Here is a 24,674-nt window from a genome sequence, read left to right on the forward strand (position 1 = left end):
TTAAAACCACTTTATAAAGGATCCTCTTGTTCCTTGGGAGCTTAATATTGTTCCACAGTCTTTGATCTATTCCCCTTTTTAAGCAGGTGGCTACTTGTGAAGTTCCTTTCATGAAAGACCATTTTTCTGGTAGCTGTTACATCCACCAGAAGAATTTGAGATCCAAGCTTTATCTTCATAACCTCCATATGTGATTTTTCATAAGGACAGGGTTTCACTAAGAACCAGCCCATCCTTTCTTCCGAAGGTAGTATCTGAAACTAACATTAATCAATCTATTGATTTATCAGTCTTCCCTAAATTTTCTAACAAGTGAGAATATTGTTTACACTTATTAGATGATCACAGGCAGTTGCATTTTTATCTCAGCAGAACAAAGGACTTTGGGAAGTCGGACCAGTTATTCATCTCTGAGTCCATCCATGGGTAAACCAGTTTCAAAGGTCTCTTTATCCAAGTGGTTAAGGGACTGCATAACTCATCTACAAAAAGAAAAAATGTCCAATTACCAGTACCAGTGAGGGCACATTCTACAAGGGAAACCGCCACGTTTGTTGATTTTTACTGAAAGGCTTCCATGGATGAAATATATGCAAGTTTTTCCTTTTCCAAAGCTATCTTCTGTAGATGACTTTATTCCCTTGCTTGTACCTTATTGCATCCCCAGTGCCATCCCTTTGTTCTGAATTCCTGCTACCCTTCCATATTATTTATTAAAGTAATTACTGCTTTCCCATCTTGGGGAGAGGGAGTTGACGGATGGCAGAGGATGCCAGCTCGCAAGATTACTAGATGTCTACTACTTGGAGTCCCAGGTCTAGTGAGCGTGCACTACTATGTGCAGTTGCACTGTGAGCTGAGGAGTATCCTCAGAGAGCAGCTTTAGTGGAGTTCAGAAGAGCCACAGTAGATGACTGGGATTCTCCACTGGGAGGCATGTAGGCTGCCCCGCAGGACTAGCAAGGTTGTCTCGCTCCCTACCAAACCTGACTCTTGTCCAGTGTGGCTGAAATCACGGAGGGATTCTTGGGCAGGAGCAAAACAATTGTAGGGCTGTCTCATGCTTGCATGTCCCTGGCTTCCCCGACTACAGAACAGATGGGCCAATTGGATGTAGGTAGAGGAGGATTCGGGCTTGATTCAGCGTGGGAAAAAAGAAAATTAAAATAAAATTGTAGTATTTTCACATTTGTTAAAAATACTTTGTAGTCAGAAATCCTTCCTGTTTAGTGTAACTGATATCTAAAGGAATATCATCCATGTCAAGTAAAGCTAACATCCATTGGTATGCATCCATAATTAAATACAGTTTATTGAGTACAATGTTCCCTTTGGGATGCACCTTTCCTAGGCATACTAAGCAACTGGAAAGGTCCTAGAGGTTTCTTACAAGAAGATTGTTGGCCTGTATTCTAAGGGAAGGCTTTTAGAGGAATCAGTTTACTTGCTTTCTTATAAGCTGTTGCGGGGTGATCTTTGTCTTGCATTCCGTGCCACTAGGGACCGCATTTCCTTCATCTCCTGTATCTTCACTAGACAAATAACTCCACTTGTACCACAACTAAGGACTTAAATGTCCACCAGCATTTAAAGAATAATATGTTAGAGAGAGAGACGTTCTCATTGCCTTGCATACTTCAGATTGATAGATATCAGTGTTTACTCTTGGACTGACTTACTTCACCTTTATTGTAAAGGAGTACAGCATGAGGGTGGGTACTGGTAAGACTTAAATAGTTTTGAAACTCTTATGGCTTGTATGTCTTATGATCCTGTGATAAGACCAACACTTAAGTCTTCTGTTTCCTATAACAGTACAGCGTAATCCAGTCCTTAATATAAGTTGCTGCCCACTTCTGTCCTATAATATACTCTAAATACAGGTTTCACAATATCTCAGTTGTTATTCATTGTTGTCTAGATTTATTATGCCTGTAGTATCTAAGCCTCCATGTTTTCATATAGCATGCAGCTGACTTTTTCCCTAGGCTTCTGACAGTGCAAAGCACTATCCCTCACTCACTCGCTCACTGAGCACTTTTGACCTTATTTTGTTCATTTATTCCTAAACTCTTATTCCCCATTACTTTACAGTCCACATCGTTCATGGGTAGAGTAATGATGCAGCTGCTGTCCCTTTCCTACTTAATATTTAATTAACCAAATCAGAGAATGTGCAATCTGTAAGACTTGGATGCAGATGTCCATGACATACAGCCTCAGGTCCTCAGTTGTGTGTCCTAGTCAGTCATTCCATAACACTGCTTCTATGGTAGTAATCCGTCTAATTGTGCTATTACTGGTAACAAAGTCCTGTAAATTTAGGTGAGACTACTACTTTGTCAGGTGGGTTAGCAATGCTAAAATTCACAAAGCCTTGTGCATGTTTATTTGCATTTTTATAGGTCTTCCATTTTGTATATGGATAGTTGAAATCCTAGAGAATAATGGTGTCTGATTCAATTGTAAGGAGTTCAGGCTTGATTAGATATGCCTCATGGGTAGTTGTCATGACAGGGGTTCTGTAGTACATGCCTGGAAGTGGTAGGGAATCTAATTGATGGTTACTAGGATGGTGCGTGCTGTTATATTGACCTATAGGTGTAGATGTGATTGAATTAAAGAGGCATAGATACACAGCCTCTTATAACGAAGACTCCTTCTATAGAAGGTCTGAAAGAGTGGTAATCTTTGAATCCTGGTAGGGGAATGTGTGTTATCAGTGCACTGAAATCATGATTCAAAGAAGGCTTCCTTAGAGGGGACTTTCTTATTTAGGCTTCTAGCATTGACCAGTACTACTATTTAAACTGCTCTGATATGGTTTGGCAAGGTTGATAGATGTAACAGGCTGCCATTATGTAAAAAAAGACATTTTGGATGTGGAAAAGGTAGACCAATGCACACAAGTCATGGGCCTGTCAACCATCTCCCACCAAGCAGGTACATAACTCCCTTGGAATGACACTAAGAACTAATTTATTTATTGAAGTCAAATGTATTTGTTTATATTGAAGCACCATTGTCAGTGAAGGTAAAATGCTGCCCTAGATTAATTGAATACCAGCTTCAGACCTGTACTCTTAAGAGCTCCATTTTATTTCCCATCATATAATTAAAGGATCAAGGTGTTCACAACCATATAGACAACAGCCATGTCTTGTGTACTTGGGTTGAAGGGAATTAACAGCTGTAACACATGAGAGTTCCTTTCTAAGTCTGTTGAGTAGTATGTCGGTGTCTGACTATGGAGTCACCTATGATTAGGAAGTTTCCATATGTATTGGCTGGCCTAGGAGACCCTAAGACCTCGGAGATGCCAGCAATGATGATCCATATTAACCATGTTCGCACTGGTTAGAGGTGCATGTGCAGATGATGAGGTGTCCGTGTGTTGCTGATGAATTTTAGTATCAGGTCTATGCCTAGGAGGCCTTTGAAGTACATCATCATAGAAAGACTTACTATTTTGTGAGTGGTATGTTGGCATAAAGTGAGTGGGTCTGCTGATAACCAGATGGATATTGATAGAATTTTTTCAGAGGCTAGTATCCAGATATAGTGAGTATTGGCACATCTTGCATGCAGAATCAGTGTGAAGTAAGAGTAAATATTTGTTAGGGATCATGAGGTGGTTTGTGCATTACTTCAGTGTGCCTAGAGCTAATAGGTTAGTAATGAAAGGTGGAAGGGAAGAATGCAGTCCCATGGTCCAGAATTTGGTAGACAGTAGGTAGGACTGGCAAATAAGATAGTGAGAGAGTTTTACCTGTTGTAGGTACACAAGGTATGATAATAGCTGAGGTAGCAGAAGAGTTCCTAGCAGAGGGGTTTCAAATTGTACTGTATCTAATCAGGAGGGGAATGGAAGTTAGGTAGGGAATTTCTGAACTAATCTTGTGTGTAGCAGAAGGATTTCAACTGCCGATGTATTACATTTTAGATAATTGCCATCAGATTTTTATTGATGAAGATACAACTGGGTTCAGTTTGTAACAGATATACTACCCTCTACCATCAAGTCGTAATGAAGAGAGAGTTCTGATGTGTTGTGGGACAGCAGATGGCACAGCTTGGCATGGCAGAACTACTTGCAGCTGAGCTGAAAAGCAGAAGTTGCAATTAGATGAAGCAGGATGCCCCTGGAGTACCCGTTTTGTTAGGAATGAAAGTGGGGAATCGCAATTCAAGGTTTGGGATAGGTGTAAATGAGCACTAGGCTGTAGTCAAGGGTTAAAATCAATAACTTGCTAGCATGGAATGCACTGTGCCCTCCAGTGCATGATGCGCAGCTCAACCCAGTGAAGGATAGTTGTGTGCAAAAAAAAATTAAAAGCTACTAAAAACAGCTAATAGGAACTCTACTTATATCTGGACCTGGCACGAGTAGACACCCAGTACCTAACCAGATTTAGAATGTTTCATAAGATAAACATGCACAGAGTGTTTGGTTTTCAGAAAAGTACACTTGACACAGCAGAACAGAATCAGCAAAAGCAGTATATTAGCTTCAAAGAAAATAAATCTAAAATATTATTTTCCTGGTGTTAAAGGAACTAGTTAGAGGTCAAATAAGGTGGAATGAACCTTATTTCAGTAACAATAGTAGCCAGATGGAATTCACTGTCAAAGCAGAACAATTTAAAAGCAGCTAAAAACTCCAGAACACAGTTTTTGTGTGTGGCACAAGCAGATTTGAAGAACACAAGCACATTTGTGTTCTCTCACAAGCTTAACGTTGCAGTGAATGGTCAGCTAGCGGAAAAATACCTTGGAACAGTAAGCAGAACCAAATGGTGAAAAATGAACCCTAGAGATTTGGTTCCAAAGTTTGGTTTTGCCCACCGTCATTTGAACATTACTGTCTTCAGTAGTATCATAATGTGACTGACTTCTTACTGTTAAATGGTAACTTGCATCAGGTGTCTTTCTGTGATGCAGGTCTTGCATTTTATTATACAGTTTTGTCTGGTTTTCTGTAAGATCTGTATTTTTGGATTTCTTCCTTTTGTATTATGGAGCCTTAAAAATTTGTGGTCTTCCATGGTTAAATAGACCTGCACCAGAACAGAAAAAAATATCTAGTGTATTTTAAGGTAAGGGGTTAGGAGCAAGCTGTGAAGTACATTTGAGAGTTGAAGCGTTAAAAGTTTACTTTGAAATCTCGCAGAAGCAGATGACACCATTAGTCTTTCACAGTATTGTATTTATAAGAGTCATCACTACCTGTAATAATATAACAATGTAGAGAGCCAAACGTATTGCTGAATTAGACTTTGAGTATAATTAACGTAATGGCATTTTGTTATTCTAGGTTTGACAGTGTGCCTGCTGATTGTGATCTCAGCCATTCAGGAGGTGGTTCAGGTGGTTATTTAGAGCATATCTTTCGTCATGCTGCCAAAGAGCTCTTTGGAATGGAAGTAAAGGAAATTGCTTATAAGATTCTAAAGTAAGATCATCTGAAATGTTTTTCTTTTTGCTTGTCTGTACAAATGGTAAATAAGTATACTCCTTTATGCCTTTTTTCAAGTTTCTTGCATACCTCTCAACCTTTAGTGCAAAAAATCTGGGCAAAGCCTAAAATAGTGGGGGACAAAGGCTCAAATTTTAAATATTGCTCTTACAAACTTAAGAAATTTCAGGATTTGTGTTTTGTATCTTCCGAAGCATATAAAGTCTGAAACTCAAATGTATGACATTATTTAAGGATTTCAGTACTTAGTGGTTTACCAGAAAACCACAAATTTTATGAAGACCGACCAAAAATATGAAGCAAAAATCTGAACATTTTGTATGTCTGGATAGTATGCTGTTTTAGCATGTACAGCACAGGAATAAAGAACTGCATCTGATGTAGGAAAACGTGAGTATGCGTGCAGATTATGTAAACTACCTAGAACAGTGATGGCGAACCTGTGACACATGTCAAAGGTGACACGCCATGATGTTTGGGTGAGACACCAGTGTTCACCAACACCCACATTACCAATTACCAAAGAAACTGAATGAATAAAAATACAAGAAATATGTGACCCTGCACTTATCTATTACAACTCAGCAACAAAAAAGTAATTACTGATGTTAATCAAATCAAATGCAATGTGTTTCATATTTTTTCAGTTCAATTCAAAATTACCTTTAAAGGTAGGGTCATTTTTTTGGTGGACCATTTTAAGCCCTATGTCAGTGTGCACATAATTTTCTCTGTAAATTGTTTCTCTTATGTTCGGCGGGGGGTGGGGGTGGGTATTTTCCAAATTTTTGGCACGCCAAGCCCGTAAGGTTCACCATCGCTGATCTAGAATGTGCTTGAGAACAGAAAATTTGATTTTTGACTCTATGTAATTGTTGGCTCACTTCTTGAAACAACAACTTGTTTCAGCAAAATACATTTTGCCATGCAATTAGTTATTTGACTGATTTCCATTATTACAAGCTAAATTTCTCAGGGTTTCCTTTCTTCCTGCATGATGCAGTACAGCTAGCTCAGTGTTTTTTCACTGCTAAATATTTGAAAAGCAACCATAACACCACTGTATTGCTTCTACAAGTTAAAGCAGTGGCATCCTGAAAGATCAGCCCATGTTGCACAAGTATGTTTTTCCAGGCTGCAGAGCAAAAAGCCCCCCCTCCCCGTCTTACTTTTAAGTCATGTAATCCCAAGTGTGGGCATTTGGTGGCCCAAACAGTGGGCTAAGATTCTTGTAAGTGAGCACTCCTGTGATCTTCATGGGACTTTTCCCCTTGCTGCATCCCAGTTTGTTCTGCTGGACTCTGTCTTCACTAGAGGGTGCTTTTGGGATGGGACATTAGTCTCGTTCTCCCCTCTGGTGGGCAACAACCTGGTGCACCTGCTCACTTTCTCCCTCCTCTTGAGTTGGTACTCAGACTTCAAGGCTGTTGTTTAAGCCCACATCACCTATCACACCAGATGACACCTTTATATTCATGACTAGCATTATTTTATTCTTTTGCTTTCGAGATATGTAGATACTGTAAATGTTTTACTGATTGGGTTCTTTAAGTTGATTTACTTGAAGTTAGAAAATTATTGCCTAAACAACTTTTCTATCTTAATACAAACATTTTTGTAAACAGAATGCACATATTTATTTCCTGACTGACTTTTCTATAATTAATTATCCTTGGTGCTTATTTCTAATAACTGTACCACTAGCTTAGCATCCTAGCAGTACCCATTTTGTTCCTGTTTTTATACTGGGAGTCATAGGGATTTATACCTAGTTTAGTGAGTTTATCTATAATTCCAGAGTGGGGATGGTGTTGATAGCCTTGGCGAGATCTAGATAGGTTGTGTTAACCACCTTACCCTCATCTACGGCTTTGGTGACTGCTTCAAAGAAGTCACCAGGTTTAGGAGACATGATCTGCCTTTTACAAACCCGAACTGGGTGGGGTCCTGAGTTTGGAGATTACCAATGTCATTGTTTATAAGTTCCATGATGATACGTTCCATAGCCTTGCAGACCAGGCTCGTTAGGCTAATGGGGCGGTAGTTTCCGGGGTCTGTGGTGGCTCCCCTTTGTGGAGTGGGATAACTGTCGCTGTGCGCCATTCAGTGGGCACATAGCCTGAGGTGAGGCTATGATTGAACATGGTACTTAGGTGGGGTGCCAGTTCGATCTGTAGTTCATGTAGAACACAGCCTGGGATGTCGTCAGGTCCCATGGATGCTGTGTCCTTGGCTTTGTATAGTGTGTTTTTTACCTGTGCAGCCGTGATTACAGGAACTTTGCATTTTTCTGGTATAGATATGGGCTCTTTAGGGGATGAAAGGGGGCTAAAAAATAACAGTATGATGAATTTTAAGCCATGCTTCACAGTATTGCTGCCCAAACTGATATGGGGGTTTCTAAGTGCATATTTGCCATAGTTACCACTTAATTTTCTTGCTGGGTTACTTGTTACGTTTGGAAGAAGATTGTTATGTTATAAGTCCTTAATGTCTGAATAACTATTAATTTTAACAGAGAAGTCCGTCTGACCTTCAAGGTGTGCTTAAAACTGGATTGTCTCCAGCTGAAGAGTTTGGGTTCTGGTGAAGAATCCTGTGCATATTCTTCCCAGATCCACTCTCCTGTTGCAATGGGTTCTGATGAAGAAGATTCTCTGTCCCCCAATTCTCATTTTAAGAAATAATCTTTTGGGGATACAGTGGTCTGTATGATGTAACCCTTTAACTGGGATTTTTCCCAGGTGACTGAGGTTTCAAAAGAGATATGAACTCTTGCAAATGGACTCATCCAGACCTTTTGCAGTCGCTGATGTTTTAGCTGCCCTTTTGGAAACATCTGCAGCAGTTTCTTAGGCTCCTGGCATCCTCCACTCCTTAAGAAGATAGACAGATTTTATAAAGTCCCTGAGGATCATATCAAAGTCCTTCAAGTGATCCTGCTTCTGACAAGGACAACCATGCTATGGAGAGATATGGAAAACTACTGTATAGTTCTGCTGCTTTGGCCTTTAGGACCCTTAATTATCAGACCCACATGACTGGGTATGTCCTGCCTCTTCTGTCCCAGCTTAGGGGGAGAGGGGTTGTCTGATATGCCTGACTCGTATAGTAAGACTTCTGCCCTTCCTCTTCTGAGTTCTGCCTCTCAGGTAGCTTGCCATGCCATTGTATAGGTTCATAGGTTCATAGGTTTATACTAGGCTATCTGCCCTAAGGCATTTATAAGCCTAGCCCAAATTTTTGTGGCTTACGCCACCCCTTATATGAAAAAATACTGTGCCCATTAGTTTGTTGTGCCTCTGTCCAGCAGTGACACAGAGATGATTCCGGTAAACCTCGATCTCCCATCCACAGGTCTAGATTTCTCTTGAACAGAGTCAGCGAGGTGCCCTGCCTCACATGGACCGGGATTTTATTCCACAGCATAGGGAGTCTCTGAGTGATAAATCTATCCCTCCAGCACGTCCTATTTATATCCGTGCTAAGGTTTAAGTCGCTTGCTCTAGTGGTTTTGGTGGATTTGGATTTTTGAGGTGGAGCATGTCCATTAATTCGGGTTGGACATGGCCTTGTATGTCAGGCACATGTCACCTCTGAGCAGGCGGTATGCGACTGAATAGAGCTGGAGTTTCTTCAATCTGGCAGCATATGACAGATTTTGGAGTCCTTTATCCTTTTGGTGAGGAACTTTTGGGGTCTCTCCAATTGCTGCAGATGTCGGGTGAGATACATCCCGAATGGGGCATTGTACTCGATCATTGGTCTGATAAGTGAAGAGTACAGGGGAACAATGACCTCACTAGATCTGGATGTGAATCCCTTCATGATCAGGTGGGCAATGTAGAAGGTCTTTCTAACCACTTTAGCAACGTGAGTGTCAAAAGAAAGGCCACTGTCAACCTGGGTCCCCAGGTCCCTGATAACCTCTTCTGTGCTTAGTGGATTGCCACCTATATGGTAGCTTGGGGTTACCTTGTTTTCCCGAAGGGTATGACTATACATTTTTGGCGTTTAACTTCAGGCCATGGCTCTGGCACCAGCTATCTGTTTCCGTGAGTCCCTTCTGAAGGATATCCGTGTCCGATGCACTTTCCACTATGGCCCAGTTTGCAGTCGTCTGCAAACTTTGTCAGCCAAAGTCCTCCCATGTTGGCCTGTACTTCTGAGAAGTAGATGCCAAACAATAGGGGCCAAGGACCGAGCCCTGTGGGACACCACTTGTGACCGGCTTGGAGTCTGACACAGCGCCAGCAACTCTAACCCTGTGGGTTCTGTCCTTAAGCCAGTTTGCAACCCATCTTGTGACATATGGGTTTACATTTAAGCTGGTAAGTTTTCTACAATACCCGAGTGGGGTATTGTGTAAAGCCTTTGCAAGGTCAAGGTAGGCTGTATGGACTGCCTTTCCTCATCAATGGCCTTGGTGACTGTTTCAAGAAGTCGACCAAGTTCAAAAGGCATGATCTTCCCTTGACAAAGCCAAACTGGGTCGGGTCCAATGTCTGCAAGTCCCTATATCTTTGTTTATGAGCTCCATTATGATCCTCTCCATAGCTTTGCAGACTAGACTTGTTAAGCTTATGGGCGGTAATTACCAGGGTCCGTGGCGCCTTTGTGGAGTGGGACCACAGTTGCTGTACGCCACTCCTTGGGCACGTATCCTGTGGTAAGGCTGAGATTAAACAGCTGCCTTATGTGCGGGTTTAATTCCTCATTTAGCTCGTGTAGCACACAGCCGGGGACACCATCCGGTCCCATTGATGCTGTGTTTTTAGCTTTAGAGAGAGCAGCTTTCACCTGCGCATTTGAGATGTCCGGGAGGCTACACTCGGCTGGGATAGTTATCTCTCCTTTAGGGGGGGAGAGGGGGGTGAAGTTTGCACTGAACCTGTCTGCCAGTATGCAGGTATTATACAGCCAATGTCTCTCAGGCAGCTTGCCATGCCATTATATGCAGGTATTATGCAGCCAATGCCTCTTCTAGGGCAGCTGCATCTGTTTCTGTTATGAGGAGATGCTCTTGGATGTTCTTCGTGTTTCACTGTTGCAGTCATCACATTTGGGTTATTTGCTTGCAGTATCCCTCAGTCGGCCTGATTAACAAAGTCTTGGGTCCTGCATCAGTTGCTGTCTCATCTTCCATGACATCAGGCAGTCAGGGGTATAAAGCATGCAGCCGATGCCATTTTCCCAGTCTTTCTTGCCGTGCAGTGCCTGAAGCAGAAGCAGTTTGCATGTGCCGGTTGGCAGACTTCTGAAATTTTCATTTTCGTTTTCGAGTTTCATAACCAAAGTCTTCAACTAAAGCGAAGTACCCCATTGGGGAAACTTTTACTTGCTCCTTCCGATGTCAATAATTGTATTTCTTGTGGAAAGCAAATACCTCATAAAGATTTTCATTCGTACTGTATTACTTGCCTAGGCCCTGACCACGACATACCTCGCTGTCGGTTTTGTGCCCTATTTAAACAACAAACTATTTGTTGTCTGTATATTTACGCTTCTAAATATTTCGGTAATGTGTTCAATTATCCAGATATGGCTTCGGTAAACCACCCGACTACCAACATTCCGAAAAAACGCAAAGATAAAAGAGACAGGCCACCTAGGTCCAAAGCTGCCGACAATGCTTCTAAGCTAGTTGCCAGTTTGCCGGTACTCAGTGAGGCGCTTTTGCAGCCCCTGATACCCACTACTTCAGATTTGCAGGCCTCTACTGAGAACCATTCGGAGTCCGGTATGCCGTGAGATGCTTCAACTGTGGAACCTGCGAATGTCTTCAGATTTGCAGGCACTGGCTTCTGAGGGTGTATTCAGGCCTACTGACTTGCATATTAAACCGACAACTTCTTCTTCAAGGCCTAAAACTCGATCCATGCCTAGAAAACCGATGCCCAGACCGCATGGTCAGGCCTCTATGCCTAAAAAACAAATTATAAGAATGGCTGAAGACCTTATTACTTTAATCAAGGGAAGTCAACCTTCCCCCTCTAAGAGACCTAGGACTGAATTTGGCTATGATTCTTTCAGGGTTCTGAATTTTCTGTTTCTTCTGATGACCAGGATTTACCCGTAACTGCCTATGAGGATTCTGATGCAGAGGACACAATTCCCTCTGCTTCCCCTCCAGAGGATTTCTCTTTTGGTGAAACATTGCATACTCTTGAGGAGCATTTCCGTTAGGAAAGCCAGGATTACTCTGATTCTAAAAAGAGGCTTAGGGATTTCTTACTCCTGCCCCAACACAGGCCTTTAGCTATCCCCCTGTACTGGACATTGTTGATGCCTTTACGGATTCTAGCTTGGCCCCTGACTCCTTGCCTCCTGCTCCCAGAAAACCAGATAGATATTACAGGTTTCCTGACTCTCACAAGTTCCTTTTTAAAAATCCTACTGCAGATCCTGAGACCATTTCACACGGACCCAAGGGCATAAAGACTACAATTGCCAAAAATCCTACCCCCTCTGATAGAGATTCCAGGGCGCTGGATAGATGGGGTAAGAAGGTATAGACTTCTGCAACTTTGGACATTAGGGCCTTAAATTGCCAGTTTCATATGTTAAAGTATCAGCAACACATTATTGGATTGCTTTTACAGAAAGTGATGTTGATTCCTGACTGTGCTGAAAATAAGGATTTACAGGATTTAATGCATTCTGCTGAACCAGTTGGAAAACATACTTTGCAATGTGGTTTTGATTCACTAGAGGCATGTTGCAGGGCTGCTGTTACTGGGTCTGTACTTAGAAGGCATGCTTGGCTTAAGGAGCAATCTTTGCCAGATCATGTTAAAGCTAAATTGTTGGATGCTCCCTTAAACCAGGACCGCCTGTTTGGAAACAAAGCAGAAGAAGTACTTAAAAAAATGGAGGAAAAGGCTAAATCTATCCTAACTGTTAAAGATTTCCTGTAAGTGCAGCCACCGAGATTTAGTAGGCCCTCTAAGAATTGGTTGTTTCCTGCCTCTTCCAGGCCTTCTCAGTCCAAACCCAGACCCAGCAGAACACTCAGGCTACATTCTCAAGGTACGCACAGGACTTAGTAGTGGGGGGCTCCCACTTCCAAAGCAGGGAGTAGTATGACCCCCCCCCCCTTTATGGTAAACTGTCTCAGTGATTTAACTTTAAAACTTCCAAGCCCTTCTCAACTGACTGCTCCTTTAGGGGAAAGATTGCTCTGCAGGCAAAAAACTGGAAACTCATTACCCAGGACAAATTGGTTTTAAATATAGTTTCCCAGGGATACAGATTCCACTTCCACACTTTACCAACCCCAAACGGTTGGCCAGTTATACTCCTAAATCAGTGGGCAGAGGCTCAAAAGCAAGTTCTCTCTCTCTCAAGTGTAAGGGCTATTCAAACTGTCCCAGAAAAGGAAAGGGGACAAGGTTTCTACTCAAGACTTTTTCTGGTGCCAAGAAAACACAACTGACGTCCTGTCTTGGATCTCTCTATCCTAAACACTTTTTTGGTGATCCCAAAATTCAAGATGCTAACTCTTCACAAGTTGTTTCCTATGCTAGGCAAGGATGCCTGGTTGACAACACTGGATTTAAAGGAAGCCTACCTGCACATCCCAATCAGAGAATCTTGCATAAGATACTTGCGCTTCAAAGCAGGCTTCATGCACTTTCAGTTCTCTGCACTGCCCTTTGGCTTATCTACTGCGCCCAGGGTATTCACAAAGTGCCTAGCTCCAGTCATTGCATTTTGCAGGCAAAGAAATATTCAAATATACCCATATCCGGATGATTGTCTACTTCAGGCAGAAAGCCAGGGCATACTATTGAATCATCTGGCATTTGTACAAAAATTGCTAACTTCTCTGGGTTACACCATAAATGAAAAGAAATCACATCTGGTACACTGCCAACAAATTGTATTCCTGGGAGCAAGCTTGAATACAATTTCCCAGATGGCTTCCCTCACTCCAGAGAAACAAGTTCATTTGACAGCAGGGTCTTTGTGTCTATATGTTTGAAGTAAGCTATCTGCAAGACAAATACTGCAAGCCTTGGGGTTCATGGCCTCCTGCATTCTTCTAATTCCATATGCAAGACTGCATATGAGGAAACTACAATGGTATCATCTAAAAAGCCTATGGTGTCAACATTGTCAGGATCTAGAATCAATGATTCCTATCATACCTTGTCTACAGATAGAGTTCCTTGGGTGGGCAGAGGCCTGCCACCACAACGAGGGACTGCCATTCACTCCACCCCCTGCTGCCCAAACCCTAACAGATGCATCAGACTATGCATGGGGGGGCTCACTTGGCAGGGCAGTGCATTCAGGGCAAATGGAACCCAAGTCAAATGCACCTGCATATCAATCAGCCTTCAAGGACCACATTCTTCCAGGACAACTATTGGTAAAGACGGACAACACAACTGTTATGTGGTACATAAACAAGCAGGGGGGAACCCACTCATATCCTCTCTGCAGGCTAGCTATGGCTCTGTGGAACACAACCTTGAGCAACCAAGTGCACCTACAGGCGCAATTCATGCCAGAAAAGCTAAATACACTGGCAGATGACCTAAGCAGAAATCTCATGGACCCACATGAGTGGAAACTGGAATCAACTAAATTCAACATGTTGAGAAACAAATGGGGGAGCCCAGACCTGTTTGCCTCCCTCAGAACTTTCAGTTGGACATATTCTGCACAAGGACTCCCCACAAACCAGCTTGGAAAGTGGATACCCTATCCTTCACGTGGAAAAACTATCAGTTTATGTCTTTCCCCCTCTGCCTCTCCTCTCCAAGGTACTACTAAAGATCAAACAGGACAAACCAAGGACAATACTGATTGCACCAGACTGGCCACACCAACACTGGTACTCCCTCTTGCGCAGTGTGTCACTGCTGGCACCATGGTACGTGCCTCAGACCTCTGCTCTGCTGTCTCAGCAGGAGGGCCAGATTCTGCACCCACAGCTTCAAACCCTGAACTTGGCAGCCTGGCTAATTTCCTGATCTCACCATTCCCATCCCTCAGTAAGCAAGTAATGGATGTCATTCTGGAGGCAAGGAAGCCTATTACTAGAAAATTCAATTCTGAAAAATGGAAAAGATTCTGTTCCTGGAGCCAAACTCATGGGATGGGCACAGCAGTGCCCAGTTTACCTCAGATTCATCAATAAGTATCTGAGATACTTCAAAAGGGCCTTTCCTTTTCCTCCATCAAAATTCATGCCTCAGCCACATCAGCTCATTACAATACAGAACCCACCCCTCTTCTCTCATCCACTGCTGAAGCAATTCCTCGGAGGGACCAAAAACTTAAGACCACACAGGAGATCCCCTACTCCAGCCTGGGACCTTAACTTTGTATTTGAAAACACTTTACCTCCCTTCGACGCAGCTGCAAGTGTAGAGTTGAAATTCCTTTCTTGGAAAACAGCTTTCCTTCAAGTCATCACTTCAGCAAGAAGGGTGTCTGAATTACAGGCCCTCATGGCTGCAGAGCCTTTCATCTTCTTTCATGCGGACAGGGTGTCCCAAAGGACCAATCCCTCCTTCATGGTATCCAGTGTGGCCCTTAATCAGTTCATTCCTTTGTCAACTTTCTTTTCTAATCCACAGAACAAAGGGGAACAAATACTGCACCCCTTGGACGTGTACAGACAACTTAGATTTTACCTGGACAGGACTAAACTTCTCAGGAAATCTGAACGGCTGCTGGTTGCATTTGCTGCAGGGGCAGAGGGAAAGCTATTTCAAAGCAAACCATTTCTAAGTGGATTGGCCATTGCATTCATTTCTGCTATAAGCACCATCGAAGACCTACCCCACAGGGGATAAGACCACATTCAACCAGGGCTGCATCTACATCTACAGCCTTTCTCAGAGGTGTCCCTACCAGAGACATCCTAGAAGCTACTACCTGGAGTTCTGTACATACCTTCACCAAGCATTACCTCTTGCCAATTTTTTTCTAAATCCACAGCTGGCTTTGCCACTGCAGTCCTGCAGGGCCTTATAGCTGGTCATAATGCTATCTAATTGCCTCCTCCCATCCTTCGTTTTGGGAATCTACCCAAATGTGATGACTGCAACAGTGAAACACAAAGAACATAGTACAGTTGTGTACACTTGCCATAAATGTAGATGTTCGAGTGTATTCACTGTTGCAGTCCTGGTTACCCTTCCTCCCCCCCGACTTCTATTGTCTATACCTCTATTCTTGTTTACTATGCTTAAGGCTTTCTCGTGTATTTGCTTTATGTTGAAGGGGTAACGTTGTATACAATTGCTTCCCATTATGGGGGCACCTGACATCTGGAGCAAGAAAAACTGATAAAATGGCATCGGCTGCATACTTTATACCCCTGGCTGCCTGACGTCATGGAAGATGAGACCGCAACCGACGCAGGCCCAAGACTTTGTTAATCAGGCCGACTAAGGGCTACTGCAAGCAGGTAACCCAAATGTGATGACTGCAACAGTGAATACACTCTAACATCTACATTAATGGTAAGTGTACACAACTGTACTTTATGCCTTCAAGCCTTACTTGAGGACATTATGGCCAAACCTTTAGATAATCCCTTAGACAACCATAATCTCTTAGACAATACTGCTGCTGCAGAATTATAGAAAACCATTCAAGATAAGGTAAGGTTTTGTAAGATCTGAAGCAAATCTTTGTTTCCCCTGTACTTAAGTTTTAGAATAACTATCCATCTACCCCCCCCCCCCCCAAATAGGCAGCTTAGACAACCTGTTGGGAGCAAGACAGAGTTTGAGGCCAAAAACATTGTTTCCCTGACAAGTCTGCCTCTGTCTTGCCATCCAGCCTTCCCATCACCTTGGCCATATTCCACCATTAGTCAAGCAAACCCTTTCCTTTCCTGTTTGGCAACAGATGACCAGAGAGGCCTGGGTTATCTCAGTCATCCAACACTGTTATTTTTATGGCTTTGAAGTCCCTTCCTTCATTTCCCATCCTTTCTCAGCCCCCTCCTTGCCAGCATTTTCATTTTCTTTTGGTTCTGCAGAATCTGGTGGCACAGGGAACCATGTAACTTGTTTCCTTGTCTCAGCAGGGAACAGGTTTTTATTCCAGAATGTTTCTGGTTTCCAGGAAGGAGGGGTCATGGAGGCACATTCTAGATCTCTCCTGCTTCAAAACCTTTCTCAAGGTTCCTTCCTTTAGAGTGTTGTGTCTTCAGACACTTTTCACTCTGTTGCTTCCTCAGGCTTTTCTGGTATCTCTGTATTTGAAGGATGTTTGCCTCCATTTCCCTGTTCACTGTCTCTTTAGGAAGGTTTTATATTTTTCTGTTTCTTCTCATTGGTTTTCCTTTTAGTCTTTCTAAAGCTCTAAGGGTGTTTTCCAAATGTCTTGTCCCTTTCTAATTCAAGCCACCTCTCCGCAGCTCCTGTTTCAAAATCTGTGTTTCACTATGCTACTTTTGAGCAATGTCGTGTTCACCCTCAATCTCAAGAAGTCAGGATTTGGACCATCCCAGTGTTGGGCTTGCCTCCCACCTCCCAAGGTCCTCTGTATGGCTGCTTATTTCCAGTTTCTCTCTTCCTCTTCCAGTCCTTCCTGCAAGGGAATTTCTCTGAGCGCTGGGGTACATGGCATCCACCATTCCCACAGTACTTTTTGCCATTGCCACCTTGTAGAGTAATCTGGTCCCTTTCTTACTTTCTCTGAAGCTTGAGCTCTGCTGGTGGATTCATCAGATTTCCCCAAATCCAGTTTTGCCTTTTCAGGTTCCTCTCCATACTTAGGGAACTGTACATGGATGTTTCCAATCCCAGTTGGGGAGCTTCCATCAACAACCTAAAACTCAGGGGCTTTGGTCCCATCAACAACTGATAGATCATATCAATAGCAAAGATGTGAGGGCTCTACTTCTCGCTCCTCAGGCTTTCTTTCCCTTTGGGTTCCAGGTTCTCTAAAGGCTTTTACAGATAACATAGTCACATGGTACATCAGCAAGCAAGAAGGCACAAAATCTTAACCTTGCAGGCAGTCTCTTAAGGCTTAGTTTTTGTGTTTCACCATCACTTGGTTCTTCAGGTGGTTTACATCCCTTCAGAGTACAGTATGGTCAGACTCTGATCAGGTCTGGGACAAATTCTCATGAATGGATGTTTCACAGGGAGGTGTTCCTGGACATAGTACATTTGTGGGTTACTCCTCAGGTCTATCTTTTTGCCAACCCTCTGAACAGACAACTTCCCTAGTTCTGTTCCAGAATGTAAATTCCTCCGGCTTGGAAAGTGGATGCTATGTCTTTTTCTTGAAGGGGATGTTTCTGTGTGCCTGCTCCCCCTCTTCCTGTTACCAAAGGTCCTTCACAAGATCATGAGCACACCCATAATCTTCCTGTAGAGACTCATTTTGCCCAGACAGCACTGGTTCCGCCTGTTTTTCACCTGGCCAGAGGCAATCATCACAATCTCCCTCACAGGATGGATGATCTTGCACAAGAAAAGGGATCTCTCATTCACCGTCGCTTGTTAGCACTTCAACTGACACTTTGGGTGATAGGGGTTTCATTCCTTTCAGACACCAGTTATCTGAGGATATGCTTCACGTTTTGCATTAGGCAAGAAAACCCACTTGTCCCTTTTATACCTTATGATGAACATAGGGGTGAAGTATGGTGCATTCAAGATCATTTTGCTTTTGTATACTGGCAGTGCATCAGGCTGACCTGGGCAGAGATCCCTTCCATTTAAGATACTGCAACAGTGAAGAGAAAGACATCTACTATTATGGCAAAATATTACACAGCTGTACTTTCTGAGGATTAGGCGTCTGTATGTCACATATGTATCTTACGCCTTGCACATAGATCATACTTCTGATGTATGATGCCTGAAAGGTGTAAAGGCTTTGGTATGCTGGCAGGATGTTAAGCAATCCTGGCCAGGGTATCTCAGTGGTAAAGAATACTACAACAGTAAGAAGTAGGGTATTTACTGTTATGGTAAGATCTGTACTTTCCTGCTCATATATGATCTAACATATTCTACCCCTCTACATAGAGTATAGCAGTAAAGAATAACTGAAAGTCAAATATACTGCCATGAAATAATTATTCTATACCTTAAATCCAGTTTCTCACAACTGTAATGTATTTAAGAAATCTTTGGTGTCCTGCAACAGTGAATGTCCTTCTGTTCTCATGTTGCAGTATTCATAACAGTAGGGAGGTGGCTGGTTGCAGCATCGGACATCTAGCCATTATACCAAAGTCTTAGGATAGGGGGTATGTGCGACATTGCATGTCAGAGGCATAAACCGACATCAGCTGTAAGTGTGACATCTGCATGTACCCAACCCAGAACTTCTCTGCCGCAGTGATCTATGGACCTCTGATCTCCAGCTCATGGAATCCATTTGCTCGTTTGACTTCAGCTGTCCGCTTCAGATAAGTATCCTTTTGAGTTTTTTGAATGCATTCCTTCTTGCTTTCCAGATGTACATGCCAGCTGGGAAGGGAAAGTGCGTTTGTGGGAAAACAAATTCCACGTAAAGACACTCACTATCAGTGTTTTGTTTAGGGGAAGGCCACGACTACAAGTCTTGTGACATCTGCCAGTCTTTTCTACATAAAACCTTGTGTAGTCGTCTGGCTGCTTTAAAGTTATACTTAGAAAACCAAAAACTCGTACATTTGGCATTTAGTATGGAGGGTGGGGTATGTACCTCCTAGGAGCCACCTTGGAAGAAGGCCAAGAAAGTTAGGCCCAGTGCTGCACCTCAGACTTCCGATGAGACTGTTGAGGCAGATGTTAGCCCAGGGTCCCATCAGACATCTGTTTTACCGCTGGAACTGGGAACCATGATGGAAGCCAGTTCAACTGAAACTCGGAGTGCGTCTGTTGAGGTTGATCAGACATCAGGCCCTGATGGCAAGGGGGAACCATGGCTCATGGCGTCAGAGGGGCCTACTACCACCTTACCATCCACTTCGACGTCTTCTCACAAGCCGACTACTTCTACTATTTCTCTTAAGAGGAATCAAAAAGGAAAACGCAGAGCTACAGAATCAACACCTGGATAGGAAGCCTTTTCCCAGAAATTGTTCAAAGCCTTCCAGGCCCTTCAGTCTCAGGTGCCCCAACCACCCCTACCGCCTGTGCAGGCCTTGGAGGAGTCAGAGGAAGAACATCTGATGAATCCCTGACTTACTGTTCCCAACTTGAGTCTCCCAAGGACTTTGCTACTCCTGAGGAGGATACCATTAGTCCTGATTCCCCTGGGGAGGAATTCTCCTTTGGGAATACCATCACACTTGTGAGAGAGCATTTTAAATGGCAGGTCTCTGATGTTTCTGAGACTAAAGAGAGGCATTTTTAACTCCTGCAGATGGACCAGGCTTTTCCATCTACAGTTCCCCCTCTGCTTCCAGATGTTCATCGTGCATACAGCTGCAGACATAACAGATGGGTTTTCCTGCCGTCAGGCGGGTCCTCGGTCAGCTGAATTCCAAAGTCTAGGTCCAGCGTCGGTTGTCGTCGCTTCCTCCCTGACGTCAGTGCGACAGGGGTACAAAAGAACCAGCCGACGCCATTTTCTTCAGTCTTTCTTGCCACACGGTGCCCGAAGCAGAATCAGTTCGCAAGTGCCGGTTGGCCAGCTCCTGAGATTACGAATATTTTTCAACCGAAGTCTTCTTGAAAGCTAAGTACCTCGTTGGGGAAACTTTTCTTACCTCAGACCGATGTCAGACAAAGTTAATAATTGCATTTCATGTGGGAAGCAAATACCGCATAAGGATTTTCATTCCCTCTGCATTTCTTGCTTAGGCCCAGACCACGATGTCTCTGCCTGTAGTTTTTGTGCTACATTCAGCAGACGCACTATTAAGCGTCAGGCGGAGTTTGCCCAACACTATTTTGGCAAAAAATTTAATTACATTATGTCGTCGGATACTCCGACTCCAGTTTTGAGTAAAAGACGCAAAGATAAGGACCGACATACAAGGTCCGCGGCTTCTACCGACACCACACCAAAGCCGACTACAGGTGGTCCGGTTCTCAGTGAGGCGCCTACGCAGCCCCTGACTACCGACAACACTTCATTGGCGGTGTCTACTGTGCCCGAGGTCGCAGGCTCTTCGACCCACACCCCGACTACAGATACCGAAGCCACTCTTGCCGGTGAAACTCATTTAGACAGGTATGCCACCTCTCAAGGTGTCTTCAGGCCTTCATCTTCTTTTTCCATCAAGGATTTCACTAAGTCTAAAGCAGCCATGCATACTAAAAGACAAGCTCCACAGGGCCCTTCTCAAGGCCCCATGCCTAAAAAGCAGATGCTCAAAATTGCTGAGGATTTGATTACTCTTATCAGGGGTTCTCAACCCCCCCCGGACAAAAGGCCCAGAGTGGAGGAAGAATCCCCCTCCTCGGACCAGGCCTCCATTATTTCAGAACATTCTGATGACCAGGAACATTCATACTCCCCTTTTGAAGATTCTGATGCAGAGGAGTCCATTCCCTCTGTCTCCCCCCCCTGAGGATTACTCTTTTGGGGAAACCTTGCATACCTTGAGGGAACACTTCCACTGGGAAGGCCAAGAGTACTCAGACTCAAGAAAAGGCTTAAGGATTTTCTCTTGCTCCCTCAGCACAGGCCTCTGGCTATACCTCCTGTCTTAGACATTCTAGATGATGTGTATTCGGAGGCCTGCCTTAACCCAGACTGTTTACCTCCAGCCCCAGTCAAGCCTGACCGGTATTACCGGGTTCCTGACTCACACCAATTCCTATACAAAAGCCATGCAGCTGACCCAGAAACTATCTCACAGGGCCCCAAGTTAATTAAGGCCTCCACTGCTAAAAATCCATTACATTCAGAGAGAGATTCCAGGGCTTTAGAAAGGTGGGGGGAAAAAGGTATACACCTCGGCCACCTTAACCATGAGGGCATTAAACGGTCAGTTCCATATGTTAAAGTACCAACAGTTTTTGTTATCACAGTTGAGAAGCAAAATGTCACAACCTGAACAACCAGACTTGAAGGAGTTGCTGGATTTGATACATAGTGCAGAACAAGTGGGTAAACATACCTTGCAATGTGGTTTTGATGCTTTAGAGGCCTCATGTAGAGCTGCTGTTACAGGATCAGTCATACGTAGACATGCCTGACTCAAAAAGCAAACCTTACCAGATCATGTCAAAGCTAAATTACTAGATGCCCCTCTGCAAAAAGATGTATTGTTTGGTGTTAAAGCTGAGGAGGTATTAAAGAAAATGGAGGAAAAGGCAAAATCAATGCAAACAGTGAAAGATTTCCTACAGGTACAACCTCCACGTTTCAGTAGAAATTGGCCTTCCAAAAATTGGTCCTTTCCAGCCACGGACAGACCCCAAAGAGGTAGATACAGGTGCCCGAGGGGCAGAGGGCAGTATCAAGGATCGTTTAGAGGCAGACAATGGCAAGCACCTACACAAAGAGGTGGTGAGGATAGTTCACAGCCATTCAGAAAGCAGTCCCAATGTCTTTCCCCTTTGCATGCCAAGCAAGGCTCAAATGGCAGCACCTTTAGGCGGAAAACTGGCATTATTTTCGAAAAATTGGCATATTGTCACAAAAGACAAATGGATCCTGGACATTATAGACAGAGGCTACAGATTCCACTTTCACACCCTTCCAAAAATGAGAGGCATGCCAAACCTGCCACACAATCAAAGGGCAGAGGCACAAAAACAAATTTCAGATCTCATGGACATGAAAGCTATTCAAGAGGTACCTGCACAAGAACAGGGTCAAGGTTTTTACTCCAGACTATTCCTGGTACCAAGGAAGGGAAAAGATTGGAGACCTATTTTGGACCTATCCATCCTAAACACATTTTTACTCGTGCCAAAATTCAAGATGCTCACATTACAGCAGCTTCTTCCCATGCTGGGCAAGGAGTCTTGGCTGGTAACACTGGACCTCAAGGAGGCATACCAGCATGTCCCAATCAGACAAGATTGCAGAAGATACCTCAGATTTCTTGCAGGTTCAACCCATTATCAATTCTCTGCATTGCCCTTTGGCTTATCTACTGCGCCCAGAGTGTTCACGAAATGCCTGGTATCAGTAATTGCCTACTGCAGACTTCAAGGGATACAAATATACCCATATTTGGACGACTGCCTGATCCAAGCGGACAGCAAGCACATACTTCTGAAACATCTGGCTTTTGTAATAATGTTGTTGAATTCTCTGGGATACACAGTCAACAAAAAGAAATCAAGGCTAATACCCTCTCAAACAATAATTTTCCTGGGTGCCAGCTTGGACACAAACACCCAGATGGCCTACATCACGCCAGAGAAACAGGGGCAACTAACTCAATACTTCAGAAAACGAGCAAGTTTCACCAGGCTGACTGCAAGGAAAATCCTGCAGGCTCTGGGATTCATGGCATCTTGCATCCTACTAATCCCATGTGCAAAGCTGCATATGAGGAAACTTCAATGGTACCTGAAAAACCTATGGTCTCAACACAGCCACAGTTTGGAAACAATAATACCACTGATTCCATGTCCTCAAAAGGAATTTCTGTGGTGAGCTCAAGCATGCCAAAGAAACACATGTCTCCCATTCTGCAAGCCTCGGGCAAATCAAGTCATCACAACAGACGCCCCGGACTACGCCTGGGGGGCGCACATGACATATCGGTGCATTCAGGGCAAATGGTCCCAAAAAGAAAAGCACCTACACATCAATCAAAAGGAAATGCTAGCAGTAATACATGCTATTATAGCTTTCAAAAACCTTCTGCATCCAGGTCAGCTATTGATAAGGACAGACAACACCACAGTAATGTGGTACATAAACAAATGGGGAGGAACCCATTCATGCCCCCTTTGCAGGCTGGCCATGTCTCTTTGGAACATGGCTCTGGAATTACAAATCGAACTTCAAGCACAGTACTTGCCAGGCAAGGAAAACACGCTGGCAGACAACCTAAGCAGAAATATGACAGATCCACCCAAATGGAAGTTGCATCCTCAAGTTTTTACAGAGATAATTCAAGCATGGGGAAGGCCAGACATAGATCTCTTTGCCTCCCACAGAAATCACCAATTGGCAAAATTCTGCTCAAGGACCTTTCATCCACAGGCCTGGAGAGTGGACGCACTCTTTCAGTTGGACAACAATGACAGTTTATGCCTTTCCACCTCTTCCTCTGCTGCCCAAAGTTCTATTAAAAACCAGAGCAGACAGACCAAAGATGATTCTCATTGCTCCAGACTGGCCAAGACAACACTGGTACCCACTCCTGAGGAGCCTGACGCATTCCCCACCATGGATCCTACCTCTAATGCCTCCTCTTCTGACTCAGCACAACTTCAAAACTCTTCACAGTCAGCTGAAAACACTCAATCTGGCCGCATGGAAGATTCCTTAACTTCACAACAGACCCTACTCTCCAAGGAGGTGCAGGATGTCATTTTGGAGGCCAGAAGGCCTTCTACTAGAAAAGCTTACTCCACAAAATGGAAATGGTTTTGTGCCTGGAATGAGAAAAAGGGTCAGAATCCTGGAATACTGAATTTACCTCAAATATTACAGTACCTAGCTGAGATGCCAATCAGTGGACTTTCATTCTCCTCCATCAAAATCCATGCCTCCGCCATTTCTGCAGAATACAACACTGATCCTCCTTTATTTTCTCACTCCCTCTTAAGACAGTTCCTCAGAGGGGCTAAGAATATAAAACCCCCAAGGAAACAACCAGTGCCTGCTTGGGACCTCAATTTCATTCTAGAAAAACTGACCTTGCCTCCTTTTGAACCAGCTGCCTCAACAGAACTGCAATATTTGTCCTGGAAAACAGCCTTCCTTCTGGCTATCACCTCAGCTCGCAGGGTATCGGAACTACAAGCCCTCATGGCTGTGCAGCCTTTCATCATTTTCCATCAGGACAGAGTTTCCTTATGAACCAATCCGTCCTTTATGCCAAAGGTAGCATCCAGGGTAGCTTTGAATCAGGCTATCCACTTACCTACCTTTTACCCTAATCCTCAAAACAAAGGGGAGAGACTACTACATTCCTTGGACATCCACAGACAGCTGCGTTATTATTTGGACAGAACAAAGCCTTTCAGAAAATCAGAGCAACTCTTTGTGTCCTATGCTACAGGAGCTCAAGGGAAGCCAATTTCCAAATAGACAATCTCAAAATGGATAGCCCACTGCATACGCTTTTGTTACTCTTTTCATG

The 24,674-nt window shown here is 43.7% G+C and overlaps 1 protein-coding gene across 1 annotated transcript in view; it reads left to right on the forward strand.

The window, feature by feature from the left end:
- CIAO3 (cytosolic iron-sulfur assembly component 3) overlaps nucleotides 1-24,674 on the forward strand; it is a 573,125-nt gene that overhangs the window by 438,283 nt on the left and 110,168 nt on the right. The window contains exon 9 of the mRNA XM_044088947.1: nucleotides 5,315-5,452. Coding sequence (XP_043944882.1) covers nucleotides 5,315-5,452 — 138 coding nt within the window. The remainder of the gene's footprint in view (nucleotides 1-5,314; nucleotides 5,453-24,674) is intronic.

Source organism: Protopterus annectens, chromosome 12.part0, assembly GCF_019279795.1.
Source record: "Protopterus annectens isolate FY-2018-M chromosome 12.part0, PAN1.0, whole genome shotgun sequence".
Classification (NCBI taxonomy): Eukaryota; Metazoa; Chordata; order Ceratodontiformes; family Protopteridae; genus Protopterus; species Protopterus annectens.